The sequence below is a fragment of the Trachemys scripta genome, chromosome 6 (assembly GCF_013100865.1).
Source record: "Trachemys scripta elegans isolate TJP31775 chromosome 6, CAS_Tse_1.0, whole genome shotgun sequence".
Taxonomy (NCBI): domain Eukaryota; kingdom Metazoa; phylum Chordata; order Testudines; family Emydidae; genus Trachemys; species Trachemys scripta.
In genome coordinates, this window is record NC_048303.1 from 13,650,931 (window position 1) to 13,674,567 (window position 23,637).

The 23,637-nt window shown below is 44.0% G+C and overlaps 1 protein-coding gene across 1 annotated transcript in view; it reads right to left on the bottom strand.

Annotated features, from left to right (window-relative positions):
- The window catches only part of MYO5B (myosin VB), a 395,508-nt gene that overhangs the window by 210,439 nt on the left and 161,432 nt on the right, over positions 1-23,637 (bottom strand). The window contains exon 5 of the mRNA XM_034774043.1: positions 1,312-1,468. Coding sequence (XP_034629934.1) covers positions 1,312-1,468 — 157 coding nt within the window. The remainder of the gene's footprint in view (positions 1-1,311; positions 1,469-23,637) is intronic.

Consider the following 23,637-nt stretch of genomic DNA (forward strand, 5'->3'; position numbering starts at 1 on the left):
CTCTGTCTGTTCCACCACACCACCTGCATTTGTCAGAACTCTTAAATGATGTGCCCTCAGTATGAAGCTGGAAGGAGCTAGACCACAGGGTGTGCTATGGAACTGTTATCAGAAATACGTTTAATGCTAAACCTGATCACTGATAGGGTTATTGTGAATTACCGATATTTCTTAACCACCACCAACATCCTTGTCTGGATATAGTTAGATGCACCTGTTTGTCCAGGCTTTTCACTGAGTTTTAAACTCACAGGTTAGGCATCCCTCTCTCAAAATCATTTAAAGTTATGCTGATGCTGGGGGTTGCAGAATATTTACTTTTAACATCAATAAACAAGACTAAATTCTTTGGGACAGGGATTATATTTTTAACCACGTCAATTCAAGCCATGTAAATCCCACAGTGATGGATGCACTATAAATGCCTTCATTAGTAAGGCGAGAAAAAAAATAAATAAATTAGTTCAGGGCAAAAGAGATCTCCATATGCCTAGTCAGCAGGTACTACTATCACCAATACATCCTAATAAGAGAATATGAAAAAAGTAGATCTATGTTGATTCAGAAACCTCTCTCCATTTATATATATATAAAATTAATGAAAACGCTAGGGATGCTACAAGAAGAAAAGAGAGGATAATGAAGGTGAAGATGATAGATAATTAATGATGTAGATAAGGCCACACAAACATCATGTCTGCAGTGTTATCTGAACTCTGCTACCTACAACCTTTTTTGTACACGGCTGTTATCAGCACAGTTCTAGCAACACTGAGATCATTCGAACGGTCTCCATGGAGCGTTCAATCCTTGGCCTCGCTCCTGAGATGGGCAACAAGTTGGCCAGTTGTGGTGGGCTTCCCCCTACCCCCATCTCCAGGATAAAGAACTAGACAGAGACCCAACAGCATATTTCACATACAGTGGGTCACTGAACGGACATTTTAACAGCTTATAGTCACTATCAGCCTGCGACAGATTTTAAACCGGTGACCTATACATAAAAAGTTGCCTGAACTAGTCAATCCCAATTATTTTTTTTTTTTAAAAGCTGACTATATTTAATAATTATATACAAATCTAGTTAAAATAGCTATATTTTCCTATTCCCGGATCTCACTTCTGAGACTGAGACAGGTCCTGTACATAAACAGGATGACAGAAACCCCCATCTACAAGATAGAGGGAGGATCCCAACCCTGAAGCAACCCCACCCTAAGTTGGTGCAATTTGCGAATGCTAGAAACAAATGCACACAGATTGCTCAAAGTAGAATAAAAATCTATGTAACTTCTTTTGAGCCAACTTTACCTCCATGATTGGACTGGATGCAAGGACCTTCTCTTCAATGTTGGTCTCACTGGCAGAGCCACCAACAGATGCAAAGAAGCGCATGGCATATTTGGCAGAGACTGTCTTTCCGGCACCGGATTCTCCGCTTACGATAATGGACTGGTTCTTCTCATCCCTGTGTGTCAGAGGAGAAAGGCTTTTTATAAACTCATCTCCTTGTAAAGCTCTGGGTTGTCTCTCCCACCTTCAATGGCCCTTGCTTTGTGTTTTTGCATCTTCATATGCATCTTAATTTTGTTTTAAGTTTTCCTTATGTGTGTAGATTCTAGGATGAATGAAATATTCACGCTATTGAAAAAAGCATGACCGACACAGTATCAGTACCATAGATTTCCCAGTTGGAAACTTTAAAAAGTTAATGCTTCTGAGCATCTTAAAACAGAATTCCTTTAATCTTACCATCCACTGCTACAATTACAAAGCACCACTGCCTCTTACTGCAGGGAACTAGCATCCTGGCATTTACCCCCTGGCGCTACAGCACTCCAATAACAATAATCCTGCTGTTTGAGATTCCTCCTATCATCACTCAACAGGATTATGCTGGATATCAGCCACTGACTACTGTGCTCTTGGTCTCTCCTACCCTTCATTCCTTTCAACAACAGAAACTGATGTTTCATCTAAGCATTCCCACAAACAGAGAACTGGACTCACAACAAGGGTGTCCCTAGCCTGTTTGTCAGAGGATGGAGATGGATGGCAGGAGAGAGATCACTTGATCATCGCATGTTGGGTTCACTCCCTCTGGGGCACCTCGCATTGGCCACTGTCGGTAGACAGGATACTGGGCCTTTGGTCTGACCCAGTACGGCCACTCTTATATTCTTATGCAAGTATGTTAATATGCCCTTTAATTGTGGAACTCCTTGCTGTAGGATACTACCGAGATACAACTTAGTACATTAATAAAAAGAGATTAAACATATGTTGTATACTCCTGTTGATTCAAAACGCTACTGTCCGAGCCTCTGCATTATCTGAATCACCCTCCTTATCCCCCAGCATACGTACTGCAGAGGGACAAGGAAGGGATTCGGATAATGCAGAGGTTCGGATAAGAGAGCAGAGATCCCTGGCCAGCACTGTGAAGAGGAGGAGGAGGAAGAGAAGCCTTCAGAGGCAGAGGAGGCCACCCTGTTGCTGAATGGCTGCTGCAGTCGTGCAGGGAGCGCCTGGCAGCCCCACTGTCATTGGAGGAAGTGAGAACACCTGTGACAGCAGAGCTGTAGAAGGCGGACACGGGGCTGGTGAAACCGGATCCCTGCAGGAACAAGCTGCAGGCAGAAGAGTCCTGGCTGGGGGTCTCAGCCAGGACTGAGTGTCAGCGGCTCCAGAGCAGCAGAAGGAAATTTTAGCACCAGTATAGAAGGTGTATAAATAACAACACAAAATATAAATGGAAGAGACCTGTTAGAAGATCTAGTCCATTCCACTGCCAGTGCGAGATATAGTGCCCGGGGAAAGGACATATTCGGATATCAAACTGTTAACAGTCACTACTATTTAAACCAAAAGGCAGAGAGAAGATATCACATGACGCTGCAACCCCAGCTTCAGAAGGATTCCTTCAGGCCCTCTGCTTGAAATTATCCTGCCACCCTTACTCTGATCTCAAAAATTAACACGATCATGGAATGAAGTGCTACTCATAGGGTTGCCAGGCATCTGGTTTTTTACTGTAATGCCGGGTCGAAAAGGGACCCTGGAGGCTCTGGTCAGCACCGACTGGGCTGTTAAGTGGCCGTTGGCGGTGCAGCGGGGCTAAGGCAGGCTCCCGGCCTGTCCTGATTCCACACAGCTCCCGGAAGTGGCCAGCATGTCCTTGTGGCCCCTAGGCGCAGGGGCAATCAGGAAAACTCCGCACACTGCCCACGCCCACAGGCGCCAGCTCTGCAGCTACCATTGGCCGGAAACCACAGCCAATGGGAGCTGTAGGGGCGGCACCTGTGGGCACGGCAGCCTGGCTACCCCTGCAACTAGGAGCCGGACATGCTGGTCGCTTCTGGGAGCTGCACGGAGCCAGGGCAGGCAGGGAGCCTGCTTTAGCCCCGCTGTACTACCAACTGGGAGCCAACGGAGGTGGGAGCTGACGAAGGTAAGAGTCGCTTTGCTGGAGCCCAAACCTCCACCTTCCCCAGGTTGGAACCCCTTTTGGAGCATGCACCCCATCCCTCCTCCTGCACCCCAAACCCCTGTCCCAGCCCTGAGCCCCCTCCCGCATCCAAACTCTCTCCTGGAGCCCACACCCAGCCCTGAGCCCCCCCGCCCCAAACTCCTTCCCAGAGCCCGCACCCCACACAACCCCTCCTGCAACCCAATCCCCTGCCCCAGCCCTGAGCCCCCCTCCTGCACCCCAAACCCGTCATCGCTGGCCCCACCCCAGAGCCCACACCCCCAGCTGGAGCCCGCACTCCCTCCTACACTCCACCACCTGCCCCAGCTTTAATCCCACTCCTGCACCCAAACTCCTTCCCAGAGCCCGCACCCCGCGCAACCCCTCCCGCAACCCAACCCCTCAGCTCCAGCCTGGAGTCCCCTCCTGCACCCCTCATCCCTGGCCAGTGCACTCGCACCCTCCCGCACCCCAACCCCAGCCCAGTGAAAGTGAGTGAGCGTGGGGGAGTGCGAGCGACAGAGGGAGAGGGGATGGAGGGCAGGGCCTCAGAGAAGGGGCAGGGCCTTGGGGAAGAGGTGGGGCAGAGAGGGTGTTCAGTTTTGTGCCATTAGAGAGTTGGCAACCCTAGCTACTCAGCTTGCATAAGAGTGATGGAATCAGGACCGTCACGTGAAATCTTGGCCCCACTGGGAGTTTTGCCATTGGATGTCACCAACTGGGCCAGGATTTCAGCATCACAAGCCCAGGAACATCCAAGCTATTTTGGGAAGCCACGGGCACATTACATGCCAAAGGTTTTGTAGAACATTAAATTTACTACATAGTACACAGCAAATACCCTCACCTGTCTTTCAGGCTGAATTTCCATTCAATATAAAATACAAAAACCAACCAAACAACCCACTCTACGTTAATGCAACGTTCAGGTACCTCAGTCAAGCACTCAGCCATCAGGCAATGCCTAAGTAATATTTACATACATGGCTTTAGCTTCATCCCCTTTGTGTGTATGCATTTCCCTTTGGGAGAAGATTCTTACTTCAAATTTACACCAGTGTAACTGGGATCAGAATCTGGGACACAATCCTTTCATCCATGATTACGTAACATTACAGCAATATTACTACACACTAGTAGGTCTCACCACTTTCCTGATAAAGTGCATATTCTTTACTTTTTCCAAACTCAGAGAAGCTGGATGGAATTTGATAAAAAAATCTTTGAACAGAGATCAAGCATAGAAAATTTCAGCACAAAACGCAACTTTTAGAAAGAGTGAGCCGCTGAAAACAGAGGGGCTCTAATGGAAACTATTTTGCAACTAACTCTAGCAGCTACCACCAGACCCCACTATACTTTAGAGAGAGGAATCCCAAGATACTCTTTATCCAGCTACCTGGGCAGCTTGATCAGATTGCTTAAAGAACATTAGCCAGTGTGGATTCCAGGTCACATCTATATGGTCTCCATATATGGGACAGTTAATTAAGTAGACTGAAGTACAGTGCCTGGAAACTCTGTGATCTCACCCAAGCAGCAAACAGTTCAGAGAGAATCAGTGTTCCAATGCGTTCCCAAGGACGGAACAGGTCACATCTAGATTATGAATTGCTAGTGTATAGCTACCTGCTCTCCGGACTTCTTGCTGAGTCAACACCAAGCCCTTCCTGTAAATATGAATGGCTCACAAGGACAGGGTGAGGTGCTATTAGACAACATATTGATCTCTTGCTTCTGGACTCCCTAGTATGGTGCACTGTGAAATGAGCTATAGGAAGCACTGCTTGAGAGGAGGCCACCAAGTAACAGCAGTACCACATTAAACACCCAATAAAAGGAACTGGTAACTATTGCTCGCTCCAGCCACAGAGAGGAGGTACCCAATAAATATGACAAGCAGCACTGTTTAGTTGAAGGCCATAACAGTGGCATCCCCGGAGCAAATTGAGGAAGTGATTTAAAGCCGCTAAGGAGGGAAGCACTGCAGTTAAACTGGCGAAAAGATCCGTGAGGGTTGTTATGCTAAGCTTGCTAAAGAACTATTTGCTGGGTTTCCTGTGGAGAGTAATTTGCCACATATAGCATGAAATCAACAGGATCAACACCTATATGTGGAAAGAAAGAAGTGTATTCTCATATGCAAAAGGGAAAGACAGAAAACAAAAGGCTCTGGAATTTGCCCCAAAGTGCAGATGAACAGATTATCCCTTGCTGGGTGAGGGAGAAGAAATGGAAGAAAGAGGTCACATACATAATACATCGATCTGCAATGCTTCTCCTGGATTTTTCCCCTCCTAATGGAAAAGTGTCTCCCTCTGCCAATAAATTCACAAGTGAAGACAGACAAGAATGATTCAGACTAAGGCCAGAAGGGGACCATCATGATCTAGTCGGACCTCTGCACATTGCAGGCCACTAAACCTCACCCACCTACTCCCGAGTTACTGAAGTGCTCAAATCGTGATTTAAAGACTTCAAGTTACAGAGAATCCACCATTAACTCTAGTTTAAACCTGCAAGTGACCCGTGGCCCCACACTGCAGAGGAAGGCGAAAAAACCCCAGAGTCTCTGCCAATCTGACCCAGGAGAAAATTCCTTCCCAACCTCAAATACGGTGAGTATGTGAACAAGACCCACCAGCCAACTGGGAAAGAATTCTCCGTAGTAATTCAGAGCCTTCCCCATCTAGTGTTCCATCGCCAACCGTTGGAGATATTTACTACTAGCAGTCGCAGATAAGTCCTGATACTACGTCAGGAAAATCAGACCTAATGAGCTCAGTGGCGTGTATATAGATGACGTAAAAATCATGTTCAAGCAGCCTGATCAAGGATAAATAATAATTTAACATAAGAGGATGACTGCAGCTGACAAATCCTCACGCCATTCTAAATATCTTGTCGCACCCACAAGGACTGTCACGTAAGACATGGCGCACCTTTTCTTCCACTGCATATTTTACTGTACTCATTTTGCAAACACAAGTTTGCAAGGACAGGATAAAAGCAGCCCAGTACATTATTTCCGACGGCAAAGCCTACTACTACATCTCATCCTGCAGTCTTAATTCACCGAAATGAAACATAAGATAGTCATTAAACAAGTTACAAATTGCTACTGTTCTTCAAAGAAGCAATGTTACCAGCTGAAAGCATGCATTTATTGTGTAGTGTGCAATCAGTTACTGCAGTCTACATTTTTCTATTTTAAGACTAGCCCTATCCAGAAGCATTTACAACCACGGAGTGAAATCCTGGCACCATCAATTTCCATGGGACCAAGATGTCATCCATTCTTTCTAATTGGTTAAACAAAAGGGATTGTGGCAGAGACTCTGAAAGAAAACCATGGAGGTCTCTACAGTGTTGAATCTTTTCGGTGTTACCTTAGATGCCCCAAAAATGTGTTCATCGGTTGATTCTAGTTGACAAATTAACTGTATGTTATCCTTTTCAATAGGCTTATGTAAAATAAGTTTTAGAAAGTGGTGTAGTCTTATTTTCAGAACCAGTTAAAGGTTCTTAAAATCTAAAGTTGGCTTACTCGTGGTCTCTTTCGTGTTGCTAGAGGACTATTGTTTCCTATCAACTACCTACTCCTAGAGTGCCCCTCATATAGTATCTAACGCATCACAGAAACATTTGTTTTGTTTATTTTAGCCATGGAGATGAAACTTAACTGATCTGAGCTTACTGTCTTTTGTCCCCTAATGAAGCCAATAAAGCATTACTGAATGGAGGAATTATAACTGATTTAAAGTCCCCAATCATGATCTATCACAACTTGAAATGAATGGCATACAGCACTGGGGAGACGAAGCCATGATTTTTCCAATAGTATCCAGCAATAAAGTTTAAATTTCTAGTCCTGACAAAGGCCAGTTGCAAGACACCAGATCTTAGAAGCACATATTTCCAGAGAAAACACAGGATCTCCCACCACTACCACCTCCTCAATTTTGACATGGGGTTTAGCAGCTGCTCTCCCAGAGATAGCTGGGCATACAGGTGAATGATTTGAGGATACATTTGAAGGCAGAACACAGGGCTATCTAGCTGATACACTGCATACGTTTCTTGCTCTTGTTCTCAGGACAGGATATAATTGGCCGCTATCTGAAGTACACAGGGACTGGGCTGGGGTGGGTGGAAAGGATTTTATGTCCTACTGTCCTGTGATCTGCCAGCATTAGAAATGCTTCTGTGGACCAGTAGCAAGATTTTCCATAAATGTTTCCAACCACTCAAACTGGACGGACATCCAGGACACTCCCACGGCTACTTACCTAAATACTTTTATGGTGTCCTTCATCAAGGTACCCATTCACCTCCCCTATAATGTGAAGTACAATACAGAAAGTTCACCTTCTCGCCTGCAATGTGATGAAGAAGTGAGATCCCCATTTAGGCAGCTTATATCGCATGCCTTGCACACAAGAAGTGCCCACTTATGTCAAGGGGAATTTTAGATGTGTAAGGAAAGCAGAACCAGTCCATAGCTTTCAAACAGACAGCATGCTAGAGGAGGCCTGGCAGTGGTGGAGTGTTTTTAGAAGTGCTGAGGATTCTGCCTGGGAGAATTGGATTACAGTGTATGAGGAACATAACTCCAGTGTCAGTCCCCATTACATACCATCTCTGTTTCACTACGAAGAGATTAAAAAGATTGGGTCTGTTCAGCTTAGAAAAGAGACCACTAAGGAGGTCTATAAAATCATGAATGGTGTGGAGAAAGTGAATAAGGAAGCATTATTTACCCCTGCCCATAACATGAGAACCAGGGGTCACATTAAGAGGCAGCAGGTTTAAAACAAACATAAGGAAGTACTTTTTCACACAGTGCAGTAAACCTGTGGAACTGGTTGCCATGGAATGTTGTGAAGACCAAAAGTATAACTGGGTTCAAAAAAGACTTAGATAAGTTCATCAAGGGCTATTAGCCAGGATGGTCACAGACGCAACCCCACGCTCTGGGTGTCCCGAAGCCTCTGACTACTAGCAGCTGGGACTGAACAACAGGGGTTGGATCACTGAACAATTGCCTTGTTCTGTTCATTCCCTCTAAAGCATCTGGCACTGGCCACTGTCAAAAGACAGGATTCTGGGCTTGGTGGACCCAGTATCCTGGGCTTGGTGGATCCATTCGTGTGGTTTTATTTATACTATTTTGAGTGAAATCACGTGACTGTTTTTCTGTGGAGCACTGCAGTGTGCTTTAAGTGTCCTCTCTGCTCTGGGATCAGATTTCCTAACTTTTGCCTTTACAAGTAATGCAAAGGCCACCTCTAATATACTAGCCCATACATTTTATGATGCTAAGTGGTTAGTTATTAATGGGTGTACCTTCTGTTCTGGGCACAAACGTCATCAAGGACAGGAGACAGTCAAGTACTTCACAACCAGAAGCAGGTGGGAGGGAGAACCCAACAGATTTCCTTTCCCTACAAGAAAAGCACCTGCTACTACGGACTTAAGTTCCTGAGGATTATAGCAAGAGTTGGGGCATCTATTGAACCATGGAAAATAAAACAATCATTGGTCAATAAAGTGTGTTAGCTAAATTCTTTAGCTGCTCTTTGGCAGCATGTAGGCTACGCTGTCTAGCTCACAGACTGCTTCCCCACTGCCATGCAGCTTGCGTAGTTATCTGTACCAATGCAAAGTGGAGATGAAATGCCACCATTCAGATGTGGCTGCATTCTACACTTGCTTTGTACAGGTGTCAATGACTTCACAAGGCAGCAGAGAATCACGTTCAATCACTTTAAATCCTTCTCTTTTCCTTATTCTTGCTCCTAATCCAGCAGTGGCCTCTTCTGTCCTGCCACTGATGGGGCAAGAGCCTTCTCCTCTTGCCACGTGTCAACGTCTCTGTATTTCTCTGCCTCAGGGACTCTTCATCCCCTCTCAAATCACAGCTGAATGCTTCTTCTCTCTTACCTATTCCTCTTAATCTTTCCTTGTTATTTTTACAATGCTTCCTTCATATTATAAGGCATTCAGGGTACAGTTTGCAGGAAAGATGGTACACAAAAACTGTATTATCTCCCACAAAGATTTGATTTTCTGATACAGATACAATTCCCCACCCTCCCTCAAATTAAAAAGGTGCCTTATGCAGAGTGAAGCTTTGACTAAAAGTCTAAAGCCAGAGAAAAGGAAATTACCACCAGCAGAGTCTTTGAGAGCCAATTAAGCACGACTTGTAAAATCCAAGTTATAAGGCTATGACCACCAGCAAGATGTATCAGAATCTCAAGGCAGGGACTATTTCTGTATTTGTATCCTGTGCAATCCTGAGCACATCCTTGCCACTTAAATATTTTTTTAGCGGGCCACATCTGTCACTACTCTCCTTTCCCTGCAATGTTCCAGGCTGAACTGAGCATTTTTCTACTGTATTAGTTGGGCCATTGCTGCTGCTACCTTCTGAAAATTGTGTAATTGCAAAAAAGCAGATTAATGACAGTACATTTAAAAAGACAGAAATAAACAACTAAATGTGTGCCTGTATATATGTATTTTATAGCAATTAAAATATTTTGAGGATAAAAAGTTCACACACACACACATTACTGTACTACGCTGACACTTTAAATCAGATGTCAGAGATGGAAGTATTTTTTTCTAATGTTTTGTCTAGTCTAGTTTTAAATGTCCCACCTAATGGGGGATTCCATCAATAACTCTTTCAGGAGTCTGTTCCACACGCTCCGGATCCAGGCCATATCAATAGGATTCAGATAAGATTATGAATTGGCCATTTCTGTAATATTTTGAGTGCTGTTTGCTATTTCTCCTGTCTTTTCTGTTTAAACGTGCTGTTGTTCACCCACACATACTGATCCCAGTGGATTATAGTGTGATAAAAGACAGAGCAAACACCATTTGCTGCTAATACAATCAGCTTGTCAGGTCACATTTTTCTGAAGTTTCACAAAGATTTGCCTTAACTACTGACCCATTCCTGTTCAGAATGAGTCAGCTAGGTTCTCCAGGCCTGTTGAGGTTTTCTGCCCTTTTTTTATTTGCAATACTAGCTACTGTACTAAAAACAACTGAGATCACCTGGATCAAATGGTTCTTATCTTTCTAGTTAAACTCTGATTACAAAAGAATGATCAAAGTGACAGTTTCTACAAAAGAAAATGTCTTCTCTCTAAAATTCAGTCAATATTTTCCAATGAACTGATTTTTGTTTTCCTCTGTGGCAGCAATCACTTGTCTGACACATCACACAGTACAGACAGTACATCCCCCTTCCCCAAAGACTGATTTTTGATTAAAGATGCTACTTTAAAATGCAGACAATTCTTTGCACCTAAAACAGGAAAAGAATACCCATGCCACAGAGTATAAGGGAATCAACAACTGGGGTCCAGAGGAAAAGAATCTAGGGATCATTGTGGACAGTTTGATGGGGGAAAATACCTGCTCAAGGATTACAAGAGGGAGAGGGGGAGGAACGGGGGAAAAGCAAACAATATGTGGTTGTATTCAGGCCATAATAGGCAAAGATTCTGAAAATATATATGCCTGACTTGAAGCTGGGGTTGTAGTTCCCTAGCTTGAGGAGACATACATGCTTAGCTCTGATCAAGCGAATGTGCTCAAAATAGAGCATAGCCGGAGAGGCAAGTCACTCTGAGTATACACCTAATGTCTCAGACTGGTACATGCTTGGGGTGGCTAGCCCCTCCCACCACCACAGCTACACTCTATTGGGTGCCTGAGCTAGCACAGACAGGTCTCCTCAAACTGGGAATTATACCTCCAGCTCCAAGTGCAGACGTGCCCACAGTGACTTGCCCAAAGTTAGAGATGAAGTTTGTGCCAGAGTAGGGAATTGAACCCATGTCCTAGGCTAGTGCCCTAACCACTGGACCATCAACCTAGGGCAGGCACTGGCAGAGCAAGCTTTCCCCGCTGCCCCCCCCCCCCCATTGATACCTCTCAATATTCTTCTTCTGCAGAAGATTACAGTGGGGATTACAGTGGATGAGAAGCTGGATATGAGTTAACAGTGTGCCTTTGTTGCCAAGAAGGTCAATGGCATATTGGGCTGCATTAGTAGAAGCACTGCCAGCAGATTGAGGGAAGTGATTATTCCCCTCTATTCGGCACTGGTGAGGCCACACCTGGAGTATTGCGTCCAGTTTTGGACCCCCCCACTACATAAGGGATGTGGACAAATTGGAGAGAGTCCAGTGGAGGGCAAGAAAAATGATTAGGGGCTGGGGCACATGCAGGGCCGGCTCCAGGCACCAGCTTAACAAGCAGGTGCTTGGGGCAGCGAAGGGAGAGGGGCGGCACCTGCGGCAATTCGGAGGCGGCAGGTCCCTCACTCCCTCTTGGAGCAAAGGACCTGCCGCTGAACTGCCGCCGCCGATCGCAGCTTTTTTTTTTCCCCCCAATTGCCGCCGCCAATCACGGCTTTTTTTTTTGCTTGGGGCGGCAGAAATTCTGGAGCCGGCCCTGGGCACATGACTTACAAGGAGAGGCTTAGGGAACTGGGCTTATTTAGTCTGCAGAAGAGAAGAGTGAAGGGGGATTTGATAGCAGCCTTCAACTATCTGAAGGGGGGTTCCAAAGAGGATGGAGCTAGGCTGTTCTCAGTGGTGGCAGATGACAGAACAAGGAGCAATGATTTCAAGCTGCAGTGAGGGGAGGTCTAGGTTGGATATTAGGAAAAGCTATTTCACTAGGAGGGTGGTGAAGCACTGGAATGGGTTACCTGGGGGGTGGGGTGGAATCTCCATCCTTAGAGGTTTTTAAGGCCTGGCTTGACAAAGCCCTGGCTGGGATGATTAAGTTGGGGTTGGTCCTGCTTTGAGCAGGGAGTTGGACTAGATGACCTCCTGAGGTCGCTTCCAACCCTAATCTTTTATGATTTATGATTCTATTTCAGATGGATTGCCTCTACTGGGGAAAGGCAAGCTCAATCTTTCTATCTGCTTAAACTGCTAGTCAGAAGAGCTGGGTTCAAACCACACACCCCAAATATGGGGGTTTAGGATCTCAAGTTTTGGCTCAGCTCATTATAAAGACAGGGATCATTTGAAAAATGGTCAAACCAAACCAACCCCTCAGATATGATCTTTACTAGCAAGGTTGCTAGCTGTGATGGTCTTTTAATTTTTGTTTCCAGTAGGAACTCGACCAGGTAATGACCTCCTCGCAGGTACATAACCAAACAGCCATTGGATAGTAATGGTTTTTTACTTGCTACTGACTGGGGTGGAACTAGAATCACTGACCTAGAGGTGAAAAGTTCCCTACCCCAATGCCAGTTCCTTTACATGTTAGTGTTTAATTCATCGCTACAGTGCACGGAAAGGATAATGACAAAGGTTAACTGAGCTTCTTTGTATTCCTCTTCTATCAGTATGATTATTTCAGTAACGCATGCGGCAATAGCCATTAGTTCTGCAGCCTTTAATGCAGAGTTTTTTTAATCTATGTTTAAGCTGTAAACATGGTACATTTGCAAATTATGCAGAGCTGTAAACACGGTACATTATGCAAAGACTGTAAATCCAAATCCACTTTATCCTGTTTAATAAATGCCCTCAGAGTTTTAACCTCTTTTTATAAACTGCTTAAGTGGGGCACAATACAGGTAACAAATTCTGAACTCCCAACTTCCTACCAGCCCTGTTTCTGCATCACATAAACAATGACATCCTCTCCAGGGTTGAAAATGTATTCTGTCTCCCACGCTGCTCTCTCTTCCTTGGATAAACATTGACATCTGATGACCTGTGTATGATTGAGAAATGGATCAGAACAATTGTCTGAGGGATACAGAAGAGCTGAAGTGGAAGGTAAACCTCTTGCAGCCCCAGGCTCACAGAACTTAGGAGAAGTCACAAGAATAAAAAAAAAAATCTGTGCATTTGCCTAAATGTTCTAAAAGTTATGAAACACCTAGAAGTCTGCAAAGTTATGTTTCTTCTTCTGAAAGGTTGGCCAAAAGCCAGAAATTCTGGGAGCTGTAGTGACATCTCGAATGGGCGATTCTCAGCGATAAGGCACAACAGTCACAACTTGAACCCACAGAATTTAATGTTGTTACTTTTCTTTCAACTGAGTGGAAATTGAATCCTTTATTTTTCCCAAAAGTTTTATAATTAAACAGTCACATTTATAGCTCTTCGCACACACACACCCCACTGGCACATACCCTGCCGAACAACACGGAATACAAATACGTACTCTGAGAAAATACCATGGTATTTTTGAAATCCATCCATCCAGAGCAAATAGGACCTTGGTTTCAAAGGAAAACTATCAACTTCCAAATCAAAGCCAGAATTCTTTTTGTTTGTTTGTTATTGGTTGTGGGGTTTTTTGTTTGATTGTCTTTGTCGAAGTTGCTAATAATTGTGGGTGCCTCAGCTTTTAGGTGCCAAAGCTTAACGGGGCTCAGTTTTCAGAAAATTCAGAGCACCCACCCACTATTCCTTTAAAGTACTTGGCCCATATATGGTAAATAAAGTCTATCTTCATTACACTAATGGCTATTTTGTTTATTAAAAAGGAGAATTCTCAAAATCCATTTTATTTTTCAGTGTTTTATGCCATTTGTTGATTTTTCTGCATTTTCAAGGACAATGAGAATTGGTGAAGTCACTTTCACGTTTTCATTTCTGCAAATTTACACTCAAACACTTCAGTAGCATATGTATTTCTTCAACACATGGCTTCATTGGGTTGTGTTGTTTAAAAAAAACAACATAAAAACACATCTATTGGCCTTCAGTCTTGTAGAAGCATTTGCTGGAAGCTTCAGCACTTCTGAAAAGTCAGGCCACTTCTTTTTAGAAAATATCTAAATTTTTTGCTAAGATTTGATCTGGTAATGTCTGTTTAAGGTGTCCTCTCAGAGACAGACAGACAGAGACAGACAGACACAATCTCAATTTATAAGGGTGAACAGCTGAGTCTGCCTTGGAAAGAGGAGTGTAGAGACTTGAAGACAGACAATTAAACCCACTAAGCCATTCCCCTCCAGTTCTAAGCTGATGTTGGGGGGCGGGGGAGGAAGTCTTTTTAGCGAATACTAATGCACAATTGCTATAACGTATTTCAGTGTAATTTCCCTTCTCTCACACACACAAAAGCCTACACACCAAAGTAACACAAATAAAATTTCCTATAACTATGCAAGCCCTCATTTTGCCAATGCAGAATCAAAATTAGCAAGAATTCCATTTCTGAAGTAGTGTAAACAAATTGGGAACACAACTTCCCTGATTATTACCATGAGTCATACTTCAGTTCATTCTTGTTGCAGAAGATACACCACATATACTGTAGTCTATTGTAATGTAAAATCCATTCTTCCCCACTGGACAATGTACTTTGGTGACGAGAAGGAGGTAGATCTGGTTTAGTAGTTATAGCACTTGACTGGGAGCTAGGACTACTGGTTTCTATTTACTGTTCTGACAGCGCTATGGGCAAGACAATCTCTATGCCTCCGTTTCCCCAGCTGTATTATGGAGAAAAGAATATTTACGGGTACATATGTCTGGTGGGTGGGAAGGCTTAGTGTTTGTACCATCACCCAAATCAAAGCACTCTGATGTCCTCATATGAAAAGTAGAGCGTACTATAATTATTTAGACAACAGGCCAAAGGAAGAATGAAAGTAACAGATTTTCTCCATTAATTTTTAAAACTACCTGTCCAGTGATCTGAATTTCTATAGACATAATGGCATAAAAATGCTAAAAGATTCCAGTATCCAAATGTTGTGGTGAAGAAAGTACAGCAGAACCTGAGAGCAACGAACACATCGGGAATTATTGTTCGTAACTCTGAAACTGAACAAAAGGTTAGGGATGTTTTTTTCAAAAGTTTAATACTGAATATTGACTTACTACAGCTTTGAAACTTTAGTATGCAGAAGAAAAATGCTGCTTTCCCCCTTTTTTTTAGTAGTGTATGTTTAATACAGTGCTATACGGTATTTGCTTTTTGGGGGGAGCGGTCTCTGCTGCTGCCTGGGTGTGTGGTTGACTGGTTCATAAATCTGATGTTTGTAACTCTGAGGTTCTACGGTAAAATCCAGGGTTTGAGGAAGTTTAACAAGTGAGAAAAGAATCCCTCCCACTCAGCTGCTGGTTCTAAATGGATAGCTGCTGATTACTCTACTCTGCATTAAAGAAATATGTTCCCCATTAGTTTAACAATCTTTAATCTGCTGCAATACAGAGAAAATACAGCTCATCAATTCTAATGCACCTCCAGGGTTTCTCTAAAAAGGACACTGAGTCCAAGCTATAAACCTACATAATTTCCTCTGATGGCAACTCCATTACGCATTGGATACGCCATCTGAGGAAACCCTAGTATTGAGAAAACTAGAGAGAGTTTTCATGCTTCCTGAATATTTTTTTTTTACATACAACATTAAAAGTGTCAAGTTCTAACTAAAGCTTTCCTCCATTTTCACTCTGGGACCAGTCCTGGCAGTAGGGTGTAAAAACTCTGGCCTCAAGGACCTCCCCCTGTTGCGATAAACTGACTCAATGTCAGCTCAGTTCTAAAACCAGCCTTTTGATTTTAATCAGAGAACAATGAAAGCATTGATGACAATTTTCAGCTCCAGAACATTTTCTTTAATAAAATATATGAAGCCAGAACTTTCTGGCCTTTGTAATCTAATACAAACTAGCCGAGCTCCCCCCAAGATCTCCACAGCTGGCAGGGATGGAGACAATCACTCTAAACAAGTTAAATGTTTAAAGCCATGTTGTCCAACCACGGAGCCTTCACCCCCACCCTTCTAAGCCACATCTGTAGACCTTGTATTCCCTGACCGCAAGAACCAGAAGAGTCTAGAACCTCGAGGGGAAGGGAGAGGTAAATTCAAGCCCATGATTCTTTCCCTTCCCACCACCAGCAGTAGAGAAAGGCTGGCATAGTGGGGGAATGCACACTTCTCCCTTTTCCAGTCCCTACTCTGGCACAGGACTCGAAGTGTACGTCTACACTTCGAGTTTTTGGAATTTTTGGAGTTTTTGGAAAGTGTAGGGGACAATTTCCTGGTGCATGTGCTGTAGGACCCAACTAGGGCAGAGCTCTTCTTGACCTGCTGCTCACAAACAGGGAAGAATTACTAGGGGAAGCAAAAGTGCATGGGAACCTGGGAAGCAGTGACCATGAGATGGTTGAGTTCAGGATCCTGACACAAGGAAGAAAGGAGAGCAGCAGAATATGGACCCTGGATTTCAGAAAAGCAGACTTTGACTCCCTCGGGGAACTGATGGGCAGGATCCCTTGGGAGGATAACATGAGGGAGAAAGGAGTCCAGGAGAGCTGGCTGTATTTTAAAGAATCCTTATTGAGGTTGCAGGAACAAACCATCCCGATGTGTAGAAAGAATAATAAACATGGCAGGCGACCAGCTTGGCTAACAATGAAATCCTTGCTTATCTTAAACGCAAAAAAGCAGCTTACAAGAAATGGAAGCTTGGACAAATGACCAGGGAGGAGGATAAAAATATTGCTCAGGCATGCAGCAGTGAAATCAGGGAGGCCAAATCACAATTGGAGTTGCAGCTAGCAAGGGATGTTAAGAGTAACGAGAAGGGTTTCTATAGGTATGTTAGCAACAAGAAGGTGGTCAGGGAAAGTGTGGGCCCCTTACTGAATGGGGGAGGCAACCTAGTGACAGAGGATGTGGAAAAAGCTAATGTACTCAATGCTTTTTTTGCCTCTGTCTTCACAAACAAGGTCAGCTCCCAGACTGCTGCACTGGGCAGCACAGCATGGGGAGGAGGTGACCAGCCCTCTGTGGAGAAAGAAGTGGTTGAGGACTATTCAGAAAAGCTGGACGAGCACAAGTCCATGGAGCTGGATGCACTGCATCCAAGGGTGCTAAAGGAGTTGGCGGATGTGATTGCAGAGCCATTGGTCATTATCTTTGAAAACTCATGGCAATCGGGAGAGGTCCCAGATGACTGGAAAAAGGCTAATGTAGTTCCCATCTTTAAAAAAGGGAAGGCGGAGGATCTAGGGAACTACAGCCCAGTCAGCCTCACCTCAGTCCCTGGAAAAATCATGAAGAAGGTCCTTAAGGAATCAATTTTGAAGCACTTCGAGGAGAGGAAAGTGATCAGTAACAGTCAGCATGGCTTCACCAACGGCAAGTCATGCCTGACTCACTTAATTGCCTTCTGTGATGAGATAACTGGCTCTGTGGATGAGGGGAAAGCAGTGGATGTGTTATTCCTTGATTTTAGCAAAGCTTTTGATATGGTCTCCCACAGTATTCTTGCCACCAAGTTAAAGAAGTATGGGCTGGATGAATGGACTAGAACGTGGATAGAAAGCTGGCTAGATCATCGGGCTCAACGGGTAGTGATAAATGGTTCCATGTCTAGTTGGCAGCCAGTATCAAGCGGAGTGCCCCAAGGGTTGGTTTTGTTCAATAGCTTCATTAATGATCTGGAGAATGGCGTGGATTGCACCCTCAGCAAGTTTGCAGATGACACTAAACTGGGAGGAGTGGTAGATACGCTGGAGGGTAGGGATAGCATACAGAGGGACCTAGACAAATTAGAGGATTGGGCCAAAAGAAATCTGATGAGGTTCAACAAGGACAAGTGCACAGTCCTGCACTTAGGACAGAAGAATTCCATGCACTACTATAAACTAGGGACCGAGCGGCTAGGCAGCAGTTCTGCAGAAAAGGACAGAGGGGTTACAGTGGACGAGAAGCTAGATATGAGTCAACAGTGTGCCCTTGTTGCCAAGAAGGCTAACAGCATTTTGGGCTGTATAAGTAGGAGCATTCCCAGCAGATCGAGGGACGTGATCATTCCCCTGTATTTGGCATTGGTGAGGCCTCATCTGGAGTACTGTGTCCAGTTTTGGGCCCCACACTACAAGAAGGATGTGGAAAAATTGGAAAGAGTCCAGCAGAGGGCAACAAAAATTATTAGGGGGCTGGAGTACATGATTTATGAGGAAAGGCTGAGGGAACTGGGATTATTTCGTCTGCAGAAGAGAAGAATGAGGGTGGACTTGACAGCTGCTTTCAACTACCTGAAAGGGGGTTCCAAAGAGGATGGATCTAGACTGTTCTCATTGGTAGCAGATGACAGAACAAGGAGTAATGGTCTCAAGTTGCAGCGTAGGAGAGTTAGGTTGGATATTAGGAAAAACTTTTTCACTAGAAGGGCGGTGAAGCAACGGAATGGGTTACCTAAGGAGGTGGTAGAATCTCCTTCCTTAGAGGTTTTTAAGGTCAGGCTTGACTAAGCCCTGGCTAGGATGATTTAGTTGGGGAATGGTCCTGCTTTGAGCAGGGGGTTGGACTAGATGACCTCCTGAGGTCCCTTCCAACCCTGATATTCTATGACTCTGATACACTGCAATGTAAGATCAGGGTTAGTGGGACTTGAGACAGCCGACCTCTGTAAGGAAACCGTGAGCTTGAGCATCTATATTGTATTTTATCCTTATGTTAAGGCTTTTCTTACCAGTGCTCGAACCTAGGGCTCTGCCCACCCTGCTTGTTACCAGGAACAGCTCGCTTTGCAAAAGGCTTGATTGATTAAATAGAGAGTATGAAAGAGCAAAATGCTGTTTAAAATATACATTAAAATATCACTGGAAACTTCCTATCATGACACTATAGATCAGCTGGGAGGCTGCATGGCATACACTTTTCCCAAGCACATCTCAGAAGTTTTGAGACTTCCAGGTAGCAGGTGTGAATGATACAGGTGTGAACAATACAGATATTGTCACAGGTGACAACTGTGACAGTGATGTGGAGTAGATGAGATAGGAGGAGGGGCAGGGCGCAAGTCCTGTTCATGCAGCATGCAAAGAAAAACAGCTCTTGAATTCAAGCCTTAAATTGCTTTATTTTCCTCATCTTTACCCCCCCCCCCCCGAAAAGATCTATTTTTTTCTGCACACATCACAAAACCTAGGGGGAGACAGGCATTGCAGAGTTCAGCTGAGATGAAAATCTCAATCATTTCAATTTAGATTTTTAGACAAATACATTCCTGGGGTTAAACCTCCAGGACTAACATCCTCTGACAATTGACAGTTGCTTTTCAAGCTACCCACAGGCAAGCACTTGTGTGTAATTTACTGTTATTTACATTTGTACTGTGAGCAAGCGTCTCAGTACTGCAGTGAGGGGCACTCTGTTTATTGATTTTTTGTAATCGTCATAATGTATGCGTATGAATGCAATGCTCTAAGTGGGGCAAAGCAAGCGCAAGGTTGTAAGAACACCCCAGGCACAGCAGCTGTCCCAACCCTTGCAAATGAAGTATTTGATACCCCATGTTCATCAGTACAGAACATGTAGAGTCTTTTTGTCTACCTGCTAAGGAAGACCAAGTTGCTCTTGCAAACTCATCTCAACATGGCGTATTCAGTTAGATACTACTCTTACAACCAAGTGCTGTATCTGCTGTGCTAACCGGGAGCCATGAGAGCCCTTTTGTATGTAAATCTGCAGAAGACCCTGTGGCATTCCGCACCTCAAAGCAGCGCCCTGGAACCCCCATATTCACCCCATCATATAATTGTGATATATTTCATACAAAGAATGCCATGTAAGAGATCATATGAAACCCATTGTTCTGTCCAAATATGTATATTGTTAGTTTCAGGTTGTAACCCTGGTTAGTTCCAGGTTGCCCAGCCCCAGGCCTCACCCCCATTCAACCCCTTCCCCCAAGGCCCCACCCCCTCCCCGCCTCTTTCCACCCCTGCTCCGCCTTTTTCCCATCTCTTTCTGCCCCCTCTCCCAAGCGCGCCCTATCCCTGCTCCTCTCCCTCCCTCCCAGCACCTCCTACACGCCACGGAATAGCTGAGGCACGGTGGGTGGGAGGCGCTGGGGGGAGAGAGAGCGCGTGGCTGCTGGTGGGTGCTAAACACCTGCTCATTTTTTTCTATGGCTGCTCCAGCCCTGGAGCACCCATGGAGTCAGCGCCTATGACCCAGGGTATCCTGTCACACCCCTAAGGTAGTTCGTGGACTCGACAGTCACACAGTTACTCAATTTTGGAGTCAAAAAGGGTGTTCCTATTTCAAAAAGCAGAAGCAGGGCAACCAGGGAGAGGAAGGGTAAAGACAGTTCGGCAAGCACCCTATGAGGGACTATTGTTTGCAATAAATGCAAGTGGGAGAGTTTTACAAGCTCATCAGAAGCAAGGAAAGTGTAACCTCTGCTACAAGGAGAAAAGCTGTAAGAGGCAGCAAGTAAATAAGGCCAAAATGATTAATAGTTGCTGGGGTTTGGTCTTTTCTAAAAGGGAGATCACTAACAGGAGGTTAACACACAAGTTAACAAGCTGAGCCAGAGGTCATGAGGCCAAATTACCAGCAGAGAGACAAGTTAAAGAATACTTTCAATGTACTGAAATCAACACTGCCTAATAGAAGTCATACTAAATTGCAGAAAGCATTGGCAGAAGTAGTATGAGAACCACTGAGAACTCATACTAGGGTAAGAAAGGTCTGGAAACCTAGTGTCTTTTTTTAAAAAAAGGAGAGGAAAAAGGAGATGCAGGGAGTCCCAGACCAATAAATGAATGCACAGTACATTTCTAGACAAATAAATAAAGCTGATTACTAGTGAGATTTTAGAGGAAAAGCAGTAATAAACAGTAATTCATATGCAACTAGTTTATCAAAGACAAGTGTCATAACTATAAAGGGAAGGGTAACAGCTCTCCTGTGTACAGTACTATAAAATCCCTCCTGGCCAGAGACTCCAAAATCCTTTTACCTGTAAAGGGTTAAGAGGCTCAGGTAACCTGGCTGACACCTGACCCAAAGGACCAATAAGGGGACAAGATACTTTCAAATTTTGGGGGCGGGGAAGGCTTTTGTTTGTGCTTTTTGTTTGGGAAGTTCGCTCTTGGGACTGAGAGGGACCAGACATCAATCCAGGTTCTCCAAATCTTTCTGAACAAGTCTCTCATATTTCAAACTTGTAAGTAAACAGCCAGGCAAGGCATGTTAGTTTATCTTTGTTTTCTCAACTTGTAAATGTACCTTTTGCTAGAGTGTTTATCTCTGTTTGCTGTACTTTGAACCTAAGGCTAGAGTGGGGTCCTCTGAGCTCTTTAAGTTTGATTACCCTGTAAAGTTATTTTCCCATCCTGATTTTACAGAGAAGATTTTTACCTTTTTCTTTAATTAAAAGCCTTCTTTTTAAGAACCTGATTGATTTTTCCTTGTTTTTAGATCCAAGGGGTTTGGATCTGTATTCACCAGGGAATTGGTGAAGGTCTCTCAAGGCTACCCAGGGAAGGGAATTAGCTTTGGGATTGTGGCAGCGGACCAGATCTAAGCTGGTAGTTAAGCTTAGAAGTTTTCATGCAGGCCCCCACATTTGTACCCTAAAGTTTAAAGTGGGGAAGCAGCCTTGACAACAAGTTATGGCAAAGAATAGTGAGAAATTTATTGGATAAAGGAAATTCAGTGAGTATCAAGTTCATCTTAACTTTACCAACACATTTGACGTAGTTGTACATGCAAACTTACAGGCAAACTAGAGAACTGTGGCTTAACACGAAGGTGGATATAGAGTGGACTGAAGACATTCAGTTTTGGAATAAGCAAGTGCAATGCCATTGAAATCAATGGGGTTAACATCAAGGATGAACTGGGACCAGAGAATATTTAACATGAAAGAGAGGGGAGAAGGAAGAGATTCACTGGGAGGGATCTCCAAAAACTCCAGTGAATATTAATAAAATAGAACAAGATCCTGAAAAACGGGCTGATAGCAATAAAACAAGATTAAATGTGGGTGCACTGAAAATGGTAATAATCAAAATGCATAAAAATACTGCTGAGTAAGGGACTACTAAATAGGCAGTAGTACCACAGGATAGGTTCTGGGAGAAATAGCAGAAGATAAATTGAACGAGTCAACAATGAAGTCACAAAAATAGGCAGGCGAGAGAATTGTATTAATAGGAGTATGACATATAAAACAAAGAAAATTATTCTCATCTACTTAGCGGTGGTTAGGCCTTCCCAGGAAAGGCTGTATTATATTTGGAGGCAAATGACAAATTTTAAAGAGAGAGACAGAAAAGAAGGAAAGACACAAAAGACAAATGGAGAGACTTCAGAAGGGGGTTGGCAAATGAGCCAAGCAAAGAGATATGTAGAGATCTGGATGAATTCACTTTGGGGAAAAGATGACTGAGAAAACCAAGAAAAGAGTGTGCAAAACCCCACAGGATATTACAAGAAGACAGGAACCATTTATTTATTGAGGACAGAAAAAGTAGCATTAAAGCTTCAGCTGTAACAAGGAAGATTTCAGACAAGAGATAAGAAACACTGTTAGAGCAGATAAGCAGCAGAACAACCTGACTAAGGAGGCTGGAGACAAGTCAGGACACATCTATCTGGGTTGGTTTAGTGACGAACAAAAAAGCAATCACATCACAATAGTGTGAAGAAAGGTCAAGGTGAATCAGTAGAAATCCCTTCCAACCTGTAGCAACATACAGGCATTTCACCAACACGTGGAGACACAAAGGAGTCCCAGCATCATTGGCCACTTCCAATTTAGTCCTGCTTACAAGCAGCGTTAAATACACCATGTGGCGGAACAATCCTTGAAAGAAAAATCATATGGTCCCAGCCAAGTTTTCCTACTCACCATCAGCATGTGAAAGGCTTGTGGAAGGGAAAGAAAATTTTGCCTCCATCTCCCTATCCTTCCCCTCATAGGCCTGCAGGGTCCCTCTGCAGTGCAAGGTTCCCACCTCTCCCTTGCTCCCAAGCTCTGTAGGCTGCCTAGGGCCAAGTCAGACAGCCTCACTTTGGCACAGCACATGCCTTCCGTGAACTTTTCATCTCCCAAAACACGATCTGGGGAGTGGATTTTGTTGAGAGGTAGCATGGAGAATATACACCCCAATTAGTCAATACAAAAACAGCCTAACTAACTGTACCATGATTGCATTAATTTCTTATGCTATGAATAATACTGTAAAGGAGGGAGGAGTTCTCCTAATTGAAAAGAAAAAAGGCTAGTACACTATTGATTAGAAGATGGACTTTGAACTGCAGAATTACCATTCATGTCAGTATTAAACAGCTAAATCAAGTATGAATATGTTTAAACACTTTGATTCACTGGTGTATTGGGATAGGA